This window comes from Schistocerca gregaria, chromosome 10 (genome assembly GCF_023897955.1).
Source record: "Schistocerca gregaria isolate iqSchGreg1 chromosome 10, iqSchGreg1.2, whole genome shotgun sequence".
Classification (NCBI taxonomy): Eukaryota; Metazoa; Arthropoda; class Insecta; order Orthoptera; family Acrididae; genus Schistocerca; species Schistocerca gregaria.
Genome location: NC_064929.1, coordinates 198,836,109 through 198,853,515, shown reverse-complemented (window position 1 = coordinate 198,853,515; position 17,407 = coordinate 198,836,109). Strand labels below are relative to the sequence as shown.

General features: G+C 40.5%; 1 protein-coding gene across 1 annotated transcript in view; it reads right to left on the bottom strand.

Moving 5' to 3' along the window:
* Positions 1-17,407, bottom strand: part of LOC126293421 (uncharacterized) — a 53,400-nt gene that overhangs the window by 11,896 nt on the left and 24,097 nt on the right. Inside the window, exons 2-3 of the mRNA XM_049986644.1 lie at positions 11,469-11,697; positions 1,192-1,370 (exon numbers count right to left, since the gene is read on the bottom strand). Of these exons, the coding sequence (XP_049842601.1) occupies positions 1,192-1,370; positions 11,469-11,697 (408 nt within the window). The remainder of the gene's footprint in view (positions 1-1,191; positions 1,371-11,468; positions 11,698-17,407) is intronic.

The window sequence follows — 17,407 nt, the reverse complement described above, 5'->3', positions numbered from 1 at the left end:
CTGGGCCACCTGTGAAAGCAGCAATGTCATTACCTGAGCTGTCTTAATCTTCCCCTCCACCACCACCTTTCCTGAACTGCAAACATCGGAGTTACCCTTACAACAAATTCACAGTTCCTCAGCCTATGGTAACCTACTCTCCCCACACCCTCCACCCAATAGTTTCCACCCACCTTTGTCATATTACTTCCTCCCTATTCTTGACCCCTCATCCTCTTTGTGTGTCACCCTCTGCCAACGCACCTGCCCATATTTCCTCTCCCCTACTCCTTTCCTTTTTTGCTCCTGGTTTACCCTCCTCCCAACCTCCTCGCCCTATAGCCTCCCGACTCTGCAGCTGTTGGCTGTCTAGTCCTGTGCACTCCCCATCCTTACTCTGCTATCCCTTCCCTTTCCCCACCTCCTCCTGATTGCTGCTTCTGTTCCACATGACAGTTATATTCCAGTCCGAGCTGCCAGAGATAGCAGTCATGTGTGTCTGAGGTGTACTTGCTTGTTGAATGTGTGTATGTATGTATATATATATATATATATGTGTGTGTGTGTGTGTGTGTGTGTGTGTGTTTTTCTTTTTCTGAAGAAGACCTTGGCCAATTGCTAATGTGTAAGTATCTTTTTGTTGCACCTAGCTGCAACTCAACACACCACCTTTACAGTGAGCAGCAATCTATCTTTCCTTATATTGTTCAGACAAAAGACAGACAAAGGCAGTACAAGAGTGGAGTCCCAGAGAAAGAAACAGATCGCAAGGTAGACCATGTGGTAAAGAATCAAAGAAAGTTGAAGGCTTCAACTGGCAGAGAACAGTATTAGATAGAGAGGCGTGGAAACCGTGACTGGAATTGTATTTGTTAGCATAAGGTTAAAGATGGTACTCCTTGTAATGGTAGTTTTATCTGAACAAGAAATAAAGATGGATCTTTGTAAGATTAAGGATTAAGCTGTTTGCTTTGAACCAATTGTGAGCCTGTTCCATTATTCTCCTGGCTGTGTGTGGTGTCAATGTGTATGAGCCTGTTATGAGTTTACTAGTGTCATTGGAGTCATAGAATAGTTCTTTAAGACTCTCACAATCTCTTGATCAACCTCTGTGCTAGAAGCCAGTTCATGAAGTGGTCCTGCATGCTACTGCAGTTTCAGGTGGCCATCTGAATACTTTTGATCATTTAGCTGAACAAGCTGTGTGCTCACCAATTAGGACAGACTGCACCTCCTGCAAGAGGCGCACCCTGTGCTGAAGTGAGTGAAGGAGGCTTCTGTTCTTCAGGAAGCTTGACTGGAAGTGAATGAGCTTCTGCCGCACCTGCTGACAAACCTGCTGCAGCTCATCAGGGCTGGGGAGCTGAGAGCTGTCACATTCTTCCTGCCACCTGGTGAAAAAGTTAAGGGTTACTAACGTAGTTTGTGTGATAAATCCTTGGCTGAAGTGCACTTACAGTGTAACAGGATCTACCACTGGGTGCTGCCGTTAGCAGTTTGTTTCCATTGGTCGTAGCGAATCGGGTGATAGTATATGGTAGCCAATGAGAATTGCTGAATCTAATTATTTCTTTCAACAACGTCTGCAAACTGATTTATTTATATGGAAATATATTTTTCTGGAGACATTTGAGTCTTAAATTTATCTCTGATAAGGACAGAAGCTGAAGTAATTAATTAAAATTTGTGCCAAGGCTGGAACTTCAACCCAGATGTTGTGCTTACTAGGCAGATGTGCTACCCATTGCAAACACCCTGTCATTGTGGCTAACACAGCTGTGTGGATTACCCTAGTCTAATGCCCTCTTTAACATAAAGAGTGGAAAAAACAAGATGAGTTGAAGTACGAATCAAGGCTTGTGTCAGGGAGGGAATTGGACTAGGGTCATCCACAAATTTCAGTTCATTACTCCAGCTTCTCTCCTGATTTGTTCTCAATATGGAGACTGGAAAGAAAATGAGATGTGCTGACAGACTAACTTGGAGCATAGCCTGAGGCCTAGGTTTAGTTGGAATGTGACAATTTGGTTGTAAGTTGGCAAAGCCAACAAATATCAACACGAATTTATGATTTCTGTCATAGATTGATGTCACATACCCTGAGATATACATTCATCATTGCAATAACCTACTTTATGTCTTCTTCCCAGTTTTTCCAAAAATTCTGTCAATGTGGTTATGTTCTAATCCATCGAAACAAAATACAAGCTGATTTTATTTATGAAGCATAGGAAATTACAAATGAGCCTTCTGATTGACTGCTGACAACTGACTCATGATTTGTTGTGTTCACTTCCAATCATTCATTACACCAACAGCTCCGACATCAGCATGCAATGGAAAAGCCACAGTACATAGTAAAGACTACTTTACCAAATCCTTTCTTCATGTCTCATGATGCATTTTATCCAGCCAATTCTAGGTCAGGACTGTGTTGTACTTCTCCTGTATCACAGAGAACTAACGATACCCATATATAGGCTATATTATAGTAGCGAAAAAAATATTTAATTGGATGGATAAAAATTTTACTCACCAAGTGGTGCCAGAACACAAACATAAAACACACTCTTTTTTTTTGTAATTGGTAAGCTTTCAGAGCCAGTAGCTCCTTCTTCATGTTCATCATACTGAATTTTGCAGCCCTCAATCCAATATCGGATTTGGCGCACAGATGCTGCTGGGGGTGTCCACATTGCCGTTTTCCAAATCTCTCGACTGTTTCGCCCTTACGATCGATGACGACCGTCTGGCCACCAAAAGTTTGCGGTCTGCACAATGCAGAAGAGTTGAAGGTGAAGGAAGAAGGGTGAAGAAAAGGACTGGAGAGGTATAGCTAAAGGGGTAGATTTCAGGAAAGTCACCCAGAGCCGCGTGTCAGGGGAGACTTACCATACAGGATCTCATCCTGTACAGTAAGTCTCCCCTGATTCGCGTTTCTGGGTGATTTTCCCAAAATATATCCCTTTCCCTAGATTTCTCCAGTAATTTTCCTTCAACCCTCTTCCCTCCCCTTCAACCCTTCTGCCAGAAGAAGGAGCCACTGGCTTGAAAGCTTGCCAGTTACAAACATATTTTATGTGTGTGTACTGCCACCACTTGGTAAGTAGATTTTTTATCTATCCCATTGAATAATTTTGTCAATAATTGATTGTTTTTGTTTCTATATTATAGTATGGTAGTTGGCTACTTCCAAATGCATTTTAAAGCTACTGTCATCTGCCCCCCCCCCCCCCCTGACTCCTTCTCTTCCGCAGAGAGGAATCCATGTACCCTTTCTGACTACACCTAGTGTAATTACATGGTCAAATGTTACATTATGCTATACAGCATTTGTTTATCATGAATCTGAGGCAGGACACGGGAATGAGCCCAGTGTTTGCCTGTGCGGATGTGAGAAATTGCCTAAAAGCCCCATGCAAGCTGGCCAGCACCCCTGCCACCACAGTTAAACCATGAAGTGGTTTTGATCCAGGGACAGTGCACCTCCCTTTATTCTGGAAGTGGCCGCTTTAATGCGCTTGGCCAACCATAGTTGTACAGTAAATGCTAATTCATTTGATGTCACACACAAAAAACAAGAAAAGTATCTATCACGTGATAAGCAACATGAAACCTAGATATAGACAAATTTTCCTCCTCCCAATATTCTCAAAAAGTTTTGAGAAGGTAATTTATAAAAAATTATCAATATTCTTAATACTTTCATCCATTTTACTCAGTGGCTATTACAGTTATATTTGTCATGTAGATAAGAACAATTATTATCCAAGTGTTGCAACTCAATGCTTATTTTATTTTTTACTAAACACGTGTGACTGATAAGTCAACCCTACAGAAAGTGAGCGAGTCATATGGATCATACACCAAGAAAGGCTGTGTGCAGTGAAGTGCATTAGCATGGCATACTATCAATTGGAAGCATCTGCTGTGAGCATCTGTGCCTTCTGATCAGAAGTATCTGGACACCACTTAGAATGTGGAACTGACCACTAGATGTCATGAGAGGCAGACCCATCAGCAGAATTGGAAGTGGGGAGAGTTGTGTTTTCTGAGCATTGGTGGTGAATTAAATAAAAATTTAGTTTCTATAGGAAATCATATAACTTTCTTGGCAAATACCTTTCTGAGACTGATGTCTGAAATATTCCTCTGTAATACAGACAAGAGGGAGATTGAGTCAATAATTAAATCACTGAAGACTAAGGACTCTCATGGTTATGATGGAGTGCCTAGCAGAATATTAAAGTACTGTGCTGCACATGTTAGCCCTGTATTTAGCCATATTTGTAATTTTTCCTTTAGGGATGGTCAGTTTCCTGAGCGATTAAAGTACTCAGTATTAAAGCCGCTTTATACAAATGGAGAAAGGGATAATGTAGATTATTTTAGACCTATTTCTCTTCCATCAGTGTTAGCAAAAGTTATTGAAAAGGCTGTGTGTGTAAGGATAATTGATCATTTTATATCACATGATTTGCTATCAAATGTACAGTTCGGCTTTAGAAGACGTTTAACAACTGAAAAGGCTATATTCTCTTTTCTCTGTGAGGCACTGGATGGGCTAAACAAAAGGTTTCGAACACTTGACATATTTTTTTGATTTAACTAAGGCATTTGATTGTGTTGATCACAAAATATTGGCAGAAGTTGGACCATTACGGAATACAGGGAGTAACTCACAATTGGTTCACCTCTTACTTTAGCAACAGGCAGCAAAAGGTCATTATTCACAGTGTTGATAACATATGTGATGTGGGGTTTGAGTGGGGTACTGTCAAGTGGGGGGTGCCCCAGGGATCAGTGTTGGGCCCACTCCTGTTCCTTATTTATATAAATGATATGCCCTCTAGTATTACAGGTAACTCTAAAATATTTCTGTTTGCTGATGACACCAACTTGACAGTAAAGGATGTTGTGGGTAACATTGGCTCGGTTTCAAATAGTGCAGTACATGACCTAAGTTCATGTCTTGTAGAAAATAAACTAACACTAAATCACAATAAGACTCAGTTTTTACAGATTCTAACACACAATTCAACAGAACCTGAAGTTTTAATTTCACATAATGGGTGTATGATTAGTGAAACTGAACAGTTCAAATTTCTAGGTGCTCAGATAGATAGTAAGCTGTCATGAAAAGCCCATGGTCAGGATATTGTTCAAAGACTTAATACTGCCATTTTTACTGTTCGAACGGTATCAGAAGTGAGTGATCGTTCATCACAAAAATTAGTCTACCTTGCTTATTTTCATTTGCTTATGTCATAGGGTATTATATTCTGGGGTAACTCTTCCCATTCTAAAAGGATATTTTTGGCTCAGAAACGGGCAGTTCGGGCAATAAGTGGTGTAAGTTCATGAACCTCTTGTCAAATTCTGTTCACGAGTCTGGGTATTTTGACATTGGCCTCTCATTATATATATTCCTTATTGTCATTTCTTGTTACCAATATTAGTTTATTCCCAGGAATAAGCAGCTTTCACTCAATTAATACTTGGCAGAAATCAAACCTGCATTTGGATCGGACTTCCTTAACTCTTGTGAAAAAAGGTTTGCACTATACAGCTACATCCATTTTCAACAAGCTGCCACTTGAATCAAAAATCCTATCAGTAATCCATGCGCTTTCAAATTGAAACTGAAGAGTTTCTTCATGAGTCACTCCTTCTATTCTGTCGAGGGGTCCTTGAAAAATTAAGCTGATTCTTATTGTATTGCTGATAGCATTTACTTAAACTTATTGACTGAAATTTTTCAGGTTCATGAACATTTATTTTTATCTGTTATTACTTTTATGTTTTAATTTCATGTACTGACATGTTCCATGGCCTTGGAGATTTGCTCCTCAATTTGGTCCTACAGAACTTGACGTGTAAATAAATAAATACATAACAGGTAACAGCAGAATGGGTCAGTGAGGAGAGCTCAGTGACTTCGAACTTGGACCAGTCACTTCAGGTGATCTCTGTAACAAATCTACCAGAGACACTTCAACCCTTATAAAGCTGCCAAATTGACTGTAGGTGATCTGATTGTCAATTTTAAATGTGAAGGAATGACCACAGATAAACCGAGACCTGGCAAACCTCATGTATTGGCAGACATGGACTGTCAATCATTGCAGAGTGTGGTTATCAAAAACCACAAGACAAGAGTTGAAGGAATTATCTTAGTCATTCAATAATTAAAGAGACAAATTGGTCTGGAGAAAAATGCATTATTTTTACAAAACAATACTTTTTCTACTTTTCAACATAATCCCCTTGAACATTTATGCACTTTTTCCAACAGGCTACAAGCTTTCTTATTCCTGCTGCAAAGCACTCTTTATCTTGATGTTTGAACCAATTTCCCACAAACTTTTTCACATCTTCGTTGTCCTGGAACCTCTTCTCATGTGATGCCTCCTTCAGTGCACCAAACAAACGGAAATCACTAGGTACTAAATCAGAACTGTAAGGGGGATGGGATGGTACTTCCCATTTTGTCAATGGTTTCATGGGTTAGTTGAGCAATATAAAGACATATGGTGTCTTGTTGGAGAATCACGCATCTCCTCTGAGATACACAAAGTCTCTCATTCATGGCTGGCTTCACCTTGTTTAAAAGCAAATCCAAGTAGTACTGGCTGTTCATTGTACACTGATCTTTGAGATAATCACAAAAAACTGGACGTTTAGCATTCCAAAACACCATAAACATGACTCTTCCTGCTGATGCTTGGGTTTGGAGCTTTTTCTTGACAGGTGAGTTGGTGTGCTTCCATTCCATGCTTTGTCTTTTTGATTCTGGCTCATAATGGTGTACCCAAGTTTCATCGCAAGTTAAAATTTTGTTGAAGAAGTGCTAACCTTCTCTTTCATAACATTCCTTTAGCTCTGTGTACACTCTAAACCTCATTTCCTTGTGTAGCTGCATCAACTCCTTTGGGGTCACATGTTTTGCGGTACTTCAGCCTGTTACAGATAATGTTATGAACTGTACCAGTACTAACTTGAACCTTACCAACTATCATTTCCACAGTCACATGGCATTTGGCGTGAATAATGTCATCAATTCGACTTTCAAGTGAGGGAGTTGAGCTGTAGTTGGTCAGCCAAAAGGGTGTTCATCAGTCACTGAGTCGCGACATTTTTTGAACTGCTTTACCCACTTGTAAAAATTTGCATAATTCATACAACCTTTGCTATAAACGTTAGACATTCTACAGTATATATTCACTGGTTTCTCACCTCCAGCAAGTAAAAAAAATGAATAACAGAACATTGTTCAACTAATGTGGACGTTTCAAGCGGACTTGCCATCTTGAAATGTATTTTTGAGGTTATACACAAAACAATGTTGATGAATCAGCTGATCAGGGCTCATCCCAGTGATGCCAACTTAAAGCCATAAAAGTATCAAACTTGCCCTACTAACAGTTTTTGCTGCAGACCAATTTGTCTCTTTGATTATTGGCTGACCCTCATACATTTCGAAGATCTACCAACAGTATGGCTAGAAAAAAAATTGTTCATCAGAAGTTAAAATAATGAGGTACAATGGTTGAGCAGCTCCTCATATTCCCATAGTCAGTACTAAGCAACACTTAAGATAATGTAAAGAGCAATAACATTGGATGGTAAATGACTGGAAATGAGATCATGTTGCACCCTATGATAATCTGATGAAAGAGGTTGGGTTTATTAAATGTCTGGAGAACCTTAACTACCATCATGAGTAGCACCAACAGTGAAATTATGAGGAGGTAGTGTGACATTATTGATGTGTTTTTCATTGTTAGGGTGTGGTTCCTTAACAAAACACTAAATTCAGCATTGTGTACTGTGTACAGTATAGGAATAATTTGGAGATGACAATGCACCCTGTCATGAAGCAGCTTCTGTGAGACAACAGTTTGTGGACAATAACATTCCTGAGGTGGACTGACCTGCCAGAGTCCTGACCTGATCCCAACAGAACACATTTGTGGAATGAATTATAACATCGACTTTGCTCCAGACCCCTGTGTTCAAAATCCATACCTCCTCTGGTTTCAGTTCCTGAAGAAGAATGGGCTCCTATCCCTTCACAGGCATTTAGACACCTTACTGAAAGTGTCCTCACAGAGTTTAAACCATCATAAAAGCAAAGGGTGGAATATGATTAAACAAAATATCAAACTTATTTTCTGACAATAACCTTATAGCAGCTCCTCATTTTGGCTTCTGGAAAGGATCCCTGACAGAGAAAGCAATGTGTGCTCCCATGAAATCAGTTCTGTTGGTTATAAACAACAAAATGCAATTTACTGGCATTTTCTGAACCTGGTAAGGGCATTCAAGAATTTTTAAAATATAACTCTGTTACACCATGTATATTGCACACATGTGACTTATGTAGAGGGTGTCCAAGGAGAAGTGGTAGATATTTAGGGACGTGACAGGAATGATCATTCAAAGCAAAAAACTGTAGTAAATGTGTCTCTAAAATGTATACCTTGAGAACTATGAGAAACTGTTCAGTAGAAGAGATGTGTAGCACATTAGTGTAGGTGAATAAGTGTCGTAACTCTTAAGGTATGCATTTTAGAGCCATACTTACTAGACAATTTTTTCTTGTTTTGGTCCATACTATTTCCCCCAAAATGTGCAAAACAAAGAGCTTGCAGCACAAAAGGTTTGTTTCACTGTACTGAAGATCTGGGAGTGCTCACAGCTCTTAACATATAAACTTTAGAGTCCACACTTACTAGACCCTTTTGGTTCAAATGATCATTACTGTCCTATCTCTGAATATTGATCATTCATCCTGGGACACACTGTATAATCAAGTGTTGTGTTAAATTACTATCAAAATAAATTTTTAAAACATTTTACTTTAAAATTTATATAATAGAATTGCTGTGAAATATTTACCATCAATAGGCGAAATTCTCAGTACTGTCAGTAGACAGACATTAAATGGGAAGAAATTATTCTGACTTTCAGAAATATTTGTTCTTTCCTCTGGGACAAAACAGTAATAGGCTGTGGAAGGTTAGAAAGAAAAGGCAGATCTCTCAGACTTTTAGGAAGAGAGACAACAAAGATAGACAGGTGAAGGTGACATTCTTTTTGTGGACCATTACTGACAAAATTAAGAGTACAGGCATTCGAAGCTGACTGCAGAATTATTCTACTGCTGCCAACATACATTTCACATAGGGACTGTGAAGATGAAAGAAATCATGGCTCGTATGGGGGTATACAGACAGTCACTTTTCCCTTGTTCTCTTTGTAAGTGGAACAGGAAAGGAAACGAGAAGTATTGGTACAAGGTAACCTCTGCCACACATTGTACAGTAGCTTGTGAAGTATGTGTGTATATGTAGAATACACTGTCCTCAAGCTTCTATTCTCTCTGACTCCTTGCCGTTCATCTCACCTTGTGGGTTCTTCTCATCCTGGCATCTACACGACCTGTACTTCCTATTTAACCTTTCCCCACCTATCCCCTCTCTTCCCTGAGAAAGGTACAAATACTTCCAAAAGCTAGGTTGCTCTCTTGAACTGTTATGTTGGGCTGTAGGCAGTACTAAGAATTTCAAAGTCTGGTGATATATGTTCGTCAACCACAATTTGGCAGTTGTGAGGATGGGGCATGAGTCATGCTTGGGTTACTCACTTGGTAGAGCACTTGCCCACGATAGGCAAAGGTCCCGAGTTCGAGTCTCAGTCCGGCACACAGTTTTAATGTGCCAGGAAGATTCATATCAGTGAAAGTTTCATCTCAGTGCACACTCCACTGCAGAGTGAAAATCTCATTACGAAAACATCCCTAAGGCTGTGCCTAAGCCATGTCTCCACAATACCCTTTCTTTCAGGAGTGCTAGTTCTGCAAGTTTTGCAGGAGAGCTTCTCTACAGTTTGGAAGTTATGAGACGAGGTACTGGCAGAAGTAAAGGTGTGAGGATGGGGCATGAGTCGTGCTTGGGTTGCTCAGTTGGTAGAGCACTTGCCCGCGAAAGGCAATGGTCCCGAGTTCGAGTTTCGGTCTGGCACACAGTTTTAATCGGCCAGGAAGTTTCACAATTTGGTAGTTTTCTCAACTACTTTATAATTTGTATACTGTAGCTACACTTTTAAAAACATGTGAATAAAAGAAACGATTTTTACACTACAAACATGTTTCAGTCCTTTTTCTATTTAATGTAGGATTGCGATAAATACACTAGCTGATCAAAATATCTGAACATCCATACGTAATACGAAAATAAGTACAAGGTATCACAAGAGACAGACCAACCAGTATAAATGTTGGTAGAGAGGCAGTAACAGCAGTCAGGAGGGCTCAGTGACTTTGAACGTGGGCTAGTCATTGTATGTAAACTAATCAACAAATCATCAGGGACATTTCAACCCATCTAATGCAGCCCAAGTTAACTGTTAGTGATGTGATGCTGAAGTGGAAATGCAAAGGAGTGATCAAACTGAGACCAGGCACACATCATGTACTGACGGACAGGAACTGTAGAGCATTGTTAAGGGTGGCTGTAAAAAAAAAAAAAAAAAACTGAACGAAATCAGCGAAATGAATCACGAGTTCCAAAGTGTTGGCAATGATACAGCTAGCACAAAGACTGTGCGTAGGGAGTTAAAAACAATGGGGGACAATAGTAAGCAGCTTCATTAAGTCACACATTTCTGTACTCAGTGGGAAGTGACATTTGACAAGGTGTAAAGAGTGATACCAGTGTCCAGTAGTGACCGGAAATGGGTGATTTTGAGTGTTGAATCTGTACCCTGTGGCAATCCATTGAAAGGATTTAGGATTTTTGAATGCCTTGAGAATGTTACCACTCATCATTGTAATGCAAATAGTGAAGTATGGAGCAGTCGGTGTTGTGATATGTGGATGTTTCTCACAGTTAGCGTGCAGTTCCATTATTGTACTTAATGTGGAATAATATGAATACATTTTACAGGGTTGTTTACTGTGTGCAATAGAGGCACAATTCAGAGATGGTGATTGCATCAGCATCATGATGCACCGTGTCATACAGCAGCATACATGAGGCAGTGGTTTGTAGATGATGACATTCCTGAAATGGGCTGACCTGTTCAGAGCCCCATCCTGAATGTCTTTGGGATGAGTTAGAATGTCAACTTCGCTCCAGACCCCAGTGTCCAACATCACCACCTTCTCCAGTTTCAACTATTGAGCAAGAATGAGCTGCCATCCCCCCACAGACATTCAGACATCTCACTGAACATGTCCCAAGAAGATTTCATTGTCATAACGGTGAAGTGTAGACACATTCCATATTAATGTCCACAAACTGATGTCCAGATACTTTCAATCAAACATTGTAGGTATCCATATAATACTGGATGCTTAAAAAAAGATATTTTTTAAAAGTAAAAAATATCCTTTGCCTCTATGGCACAATAAGTGCACCCCTTTCATTGGGAAGTATGAAGATGGTGCTCCTCAAAAGCTTAGCACGTATGTGTTTGACACGTACTGTGCAACTTCCTCCTCAAGCCTCTCCAGGTCCTCCTCGGTGATGCGCCACATGTGTGGGTCAGGCTCCCCTGCTGAAGTGACTGTGCGGTAGTACAGCCACTCACGAACTGCTCGCTGGATTTTGATGGCAGCCTTCTCTTGCTCTAGTTCACGTCTTATGTGAGGAAAGAGCTTTCGGGTGGAGTAACCCCTCCATACTGATTGTATTTTCTTTGCACTCTTGTATCCTAAAGAAACAAAGGTGATGGCATCACTTGTAAACAGCAGAAATAAGGCACTCCGAAAGGCATTAAAAAGGCTATTACACTGTCCTCAGTTTCTTATACACTACTGGCCATTAAAATTGATACACCATGAATATGATGTGCTGCAGATGCGAAATTTAACTGACACGAAGAAGATGCTGTGATATGCAAATGATAAGCTTTTCAGAGCATTCACACAAGGTTGGTGCCAGTGGCGACAACTAAAACGTGCTGACATGAGGAAAATTTCCAACCGATTTCTCGTACACAAACAGCAGTTGACCAGTGTTGCCTGGTGAAACAGTGTTGTGATGCCTCGTGTAAGGAGGAGAAATGCGTACTATCATGTTTCTGACTTTGATAAAGGTCGGATTGTAGCCTATCGCAATTGCGGTTTATCGTATCGCGACATTGCTGTTCACATTGGTTGAGATCCAATGACTGTTAGCAGAATATGGAATCAGTGGGTTCAGGAGGGTAATAAGGAGTGCTGTGCTCGATCCCAACAGCCTCGTATCACTAGCAGTCGAGATGACAGGCATCTTATCCTCATGGCTGTAACGGATCGTGCGGCCACGTCTCAATTTCTGAGTCAACAGATGGGGACATTTGCAAGACAATAACCATTTGCATGAACAGTTCGATAATGTTTGCAGCAGAATGGACTATCAGCTCGGAGACCGTGGCTGCAGTTACCATTGACGCTGCATCACAGACAGGAGCGCCTGAGATGGTGTACTCGATGACGAACCTGGGTTCACAAATGGCAAAACGTCATTTTTTTCAGATGAATCCAGGTTCTGTTTACAGCATCATGATGGTCGCATCCATATTTGGTGACATCGTGGTGAACTCACATTGGAAGCGTTTATTCATCATCGCCATACTGGCGTATCACCCAGCGTGATGGTATGGGGTGCCATTGGTTACACTTCTCGTTCACCTCTTGTTTGCATTGAGCCACGGGTTGTAACACATCTGAAATGTAATGTCCACTGTTCAAAGTGCCAGACGTGGTTGTTCTGGGTACTGATTTCTCAGGATCTATGCACCCAAATTGTGTGAAAATGTAATCACATGTCAGTTCTAGTATACTATATTTGTCCAATGAATACCCATTTATCATTTGCATTTCTTCTTGATGTAGCAATATTAATAGCCATTAGTGTATAATAATAATAATAATAATAATAATAATAAAAATAATAATAATAATAATAACTATCAACACAATCATACACAACAAAATAAATGAAAACACAACTATGGAAGAGTTACAACTACTGTTTTATATAGGAGCACTCACTACACTAAATATACACACTAGGCAGAGATCAGAACCAACCAACCAACACACAGAAGAAACCCACAAAACCAGCATGGCAACACAGGCTACAGATCAGAATAGAAAAACTGAGAAAAGACATTGGACAGCTAACACAATTTATAAGACATCAAATTTCAGAAAAAAAAAAACGAAAAAGATTAGGTAAAATCTCACAACAAGAAGCGATAGAGCAATTAGATGAAAAGAAGCAGAAATTACAAGCATTGGCCAGACGACTTAGAAGATACAAAAAAGTGAAAATTGAAGGAAACAAAACCAAACATTCAACACCAACCAAAAGAAATTTTACCAGACAATAGATAACACACACATTAAAATAGACAATCCACCAAACATAACAGACATGGAACACTTCTGGAGCAAAATATGGTCAAACCCATACAACATAACAGGCATTCATGGTGGATAGAAGCAGAAACAGACACATACAAGATGATACCACAAATGCCTGAAGTGATAATTTTGAAACAAAGCAATCAATTCTATGCACAATTGGAAAGCCCCTGGAAAAGATAAAATAGCAAATTTCTGGCTAAAGAAGTTCACCTCAACACATTCACATCTAACTAAATTATTTAACAGTTACATTGCATACCCATACACATTCCCTGAAACCTAAAGATCAAGCAGACACAGCAAACCCAGCTAAATACCGCCCCATAACATGCCTACCAACAATATACAAAATATTAACTTCAGTCATTACACAGAAATTAATGATACATACAACACAGAACAAAATTATAAATGAAGAACAAAAAGACTGTGGCAAAGGAGCACGAGGATGTAAAGAGCAACTGATAATAGATGCAGAGGTGACATATCAAGCTAAAACTAAACAAAGGTCGTTACACTACGCATACATTGATTACCGAAAAGCTTTTGATAGTGTACCCCTCTCATGGTTACTACAAATATTGGAAATATACAAAGTAGATCCTAAATTGATACAGTTCCTAAACATAGTACTGAAAAACTGGAAAACCACACTTAATACCCAAACAAATTCAAATAACTTCACATCACAGCCAATACAGATTGAGCGTGGAATATACCAAGGAGACTCATTAAGTCCTTTCTGGTTCTGCCTTGCTCTGAACCCACTATCCAACATGCCAAATAATACAAATTATGGATACAATATTACTGGAACATACTCACACAAAATCACACATTTGCTATACATGGATGATCTAAAACTACTGGCAGCAACAAATCAACAACTCAACCAATTACTAAAGGTAACAGAAGTATTCAGCAATGATATAAATATGGCTTTTGGAACAGACAAATGTAAGAAAAATAGCATAGTCAAGGGAAAACACACTAAACAAGAAGATTACATATTGGATAACGACAGCGACTGCATAGAAGCGATGGAAAAAACAGATGCCTATAAATATCTAGGATACAGACAAAAAATAGGAATAGATAATACAAATACTGAAGAAGAACTAGAAGAAAAATATAGACAAAGACTAACAAAAATACTGTAAACAGAATTGACAGCAAGAAACAAAACAAAAGCTATAAATACTTATGCTATACCAATATTGACCTACTCATTTGGAGTAGTGAAATGGAGTAACACAGACCTAGAAGCACTCAATACACTTACACGATCACAATGCCACAAATATAGAATACATCACATACATCCAGCAACAGAAAGATTCACATTAAGCACAAAGGAAGGAGGAAGGGGATTTATCGACATAAAAAACCTACATTATGGACAGGTAGACAATTTAAGAAAATTCTTTCTAGAACGAGCAGAAACTAGCAAAATACACAAAGCAATCACTCATATAAATACACTCCTGGAAATTGAAATAAGAACACCGTGAATTCATTGTCCCAGGAAGGGGAAACTTTATTGACGCATTCCTGGGGTCAGATACATCATATGATCACACTGACAGAACCACAGGCAGATAGACACAGGCAACAGAGCATGCACAATGTCGGCACTAGTACAGTGTATATCCACCTTTCGCAGCAATGCAGGCTGCTATTCTCCCATGGAGACGATTGTAGAGATGCTGGATGTAGTCCTGTGGAACGGCTTGCCATGCCATTTCCACCTGGCGCCTCAGTTGGACCAGCGTTCGTGCTGGACGTGCAGACCGCGTGAGACGACGCTTCATCCAGTCCCAAACATGCTCAATGGGGGACAGATCCGGAGATCTTGCTGGCCAGGGTAGTTGACTTACACCTTCTAGAGCACGTTGGGTGGCACATGATACATGCGGACGTGCATTGTCCTGTTGGAATAGCAAGTTCCCTTGCCGGTCTAGGAATGGTAGAACGATGGGTTCGATGACGGTTTGGATGTACTGTGCACTATTCAGTGTCCCCTCGACGATCACCAGAGGTGTACGGTCAGTGTAGGAGATCGCTCCCCACACCATGATGCCGGGTGTTGGCCCTGTGTGCCTTGGTCGTATGCAGTCCTGATTGTGGCGCTCACCTGCACGGCGCCAAACACGCATACGACCATCATTGGCACCAAGGCAGAAGCGACTCTCATCGCTGAAGACGACACGTCTCCATTCGTCCCTCCATTCACGCCTGTCGTGACACCACTGGAGGCGGGCTGCACAATGTTGGGGCGTGACCTTAAGACGGCCTAACGGTGTGCGGGACCGTAGCCCAGCTTCATGGAGACGGTTGCGAATGGTCCTCGCCGATACCCCAGGAGCAACAGTGTCCCTAATTTGCTGGGAAGTGGCGGAGCGGTCCCCTACGGCACTGCGTAGGATCCTACGGTCTTGGCGTGCATCCGTATGTCATTGCAGTCCGGTCCCAGGTCGACAGGCACGTCCACCTTCCGCCGACCACTGGCGACAATATCGATGTACTGTGGAGACCTCACGCCCCACGTGTTGAGCAATTCGGCGGTACGTCCACCCAGCCTCCCGCATGCCCACTATACGCCCTCGCTTAAAGTCCGTCAACTGCACATACGGTTCACGTCCACGCTGTCGCGGCATGCTACCAGTGTTAAAGACTGCGATGGAGCTCCGTATGCCACGGCAAACTGGCTGACACTGACGGCGGTGGTGCACAAATGCTGCGCAGCTAGCGCCATTAGACGGCCAACACCACGGTTCCTGGTGTGTCCGCTGTGCCGTGCGTGTGATCATTGCTTGCACAGCCCTCTCGCAGTGTCCGGAGCAAGTATGGTGGGTCTGACACACCGGTGTCAATGTGTTTTTTTTTCCATTTCCAGGAGTGTACAATCGGCTACACCACTCCAATTTCATAACCATTTCTACAACCCTTTAGATCACATAACATCAACAGATACGAAGAAAGTAAATTGGAAAAAGAAAACACTACATGGCAAGCACCCGTATCATCTAACACAGCCACACATCAATCAAGACGCATCCAACACATGGCTAAGAAAAGGCAATATATACAGTGAGATGGAAGGATTCATGATTTCAATACAGGATCAAACAATAAACACCAGATATTACAGCAAGCATATTATTAAAGATCCCAATACCACAACAGATAAATGCAGACTTTACAAATAACAAACAGAAACAGTAGATCACATCACAAGCGGATGTACAATACTAGCAAATACAGAATACCCCAGAAGACATGACAATGTAGCAAAAATAATACATCAACAGCTTGCCTTACAACATAAACTTATAAAACAACACGTTCCCACATACAAGTATGCGCCACAAAATGTGCTGGAGAGTGATGAATACAAATTATACTGGAACAGAACCATTATAACAGATAAAACAACACCACATAACAAACCTGACATCATACTCACCAATAAAAAGAAGAAATTATCACAACTAATCGAAATATCCATACCCAATACAACAAATATACAAAAGAAAACAGGAGAAAAAATTGAAAAATACATCCAGCTGGCTGAGGAAGTCAAGGATATGTGGCATCAGGATAAAGTTGACATTATACCAATTATACTATCAACTACAGGAATCATACCACACAATATCCACCAGTACATCAATGCAATACAGCTACATCCAAACTTATATATACAACTACAGAAATCCGTAATTATTGATATATGTTCAATTACCCGAAAGTTCCTAAATGCAATATAACATATACTGTACAGTTAAAAGGAAGTCATGCTTGATCAAGGTCCGCGTCACTTTCCACTTTTGACCAGACATAACGTCTGAGAAAAGAATAGAAATAATAATAATAATAATAATAATAATAATAATACCTTAGTTTCATACAGACTGAAGAGCCAAAGAAACTGGTACACCTACCTAATATCTTGCAGGGCCCCCACAAGCACGCAGAAGTGCTACAACACAACACTGCATGGTTTCG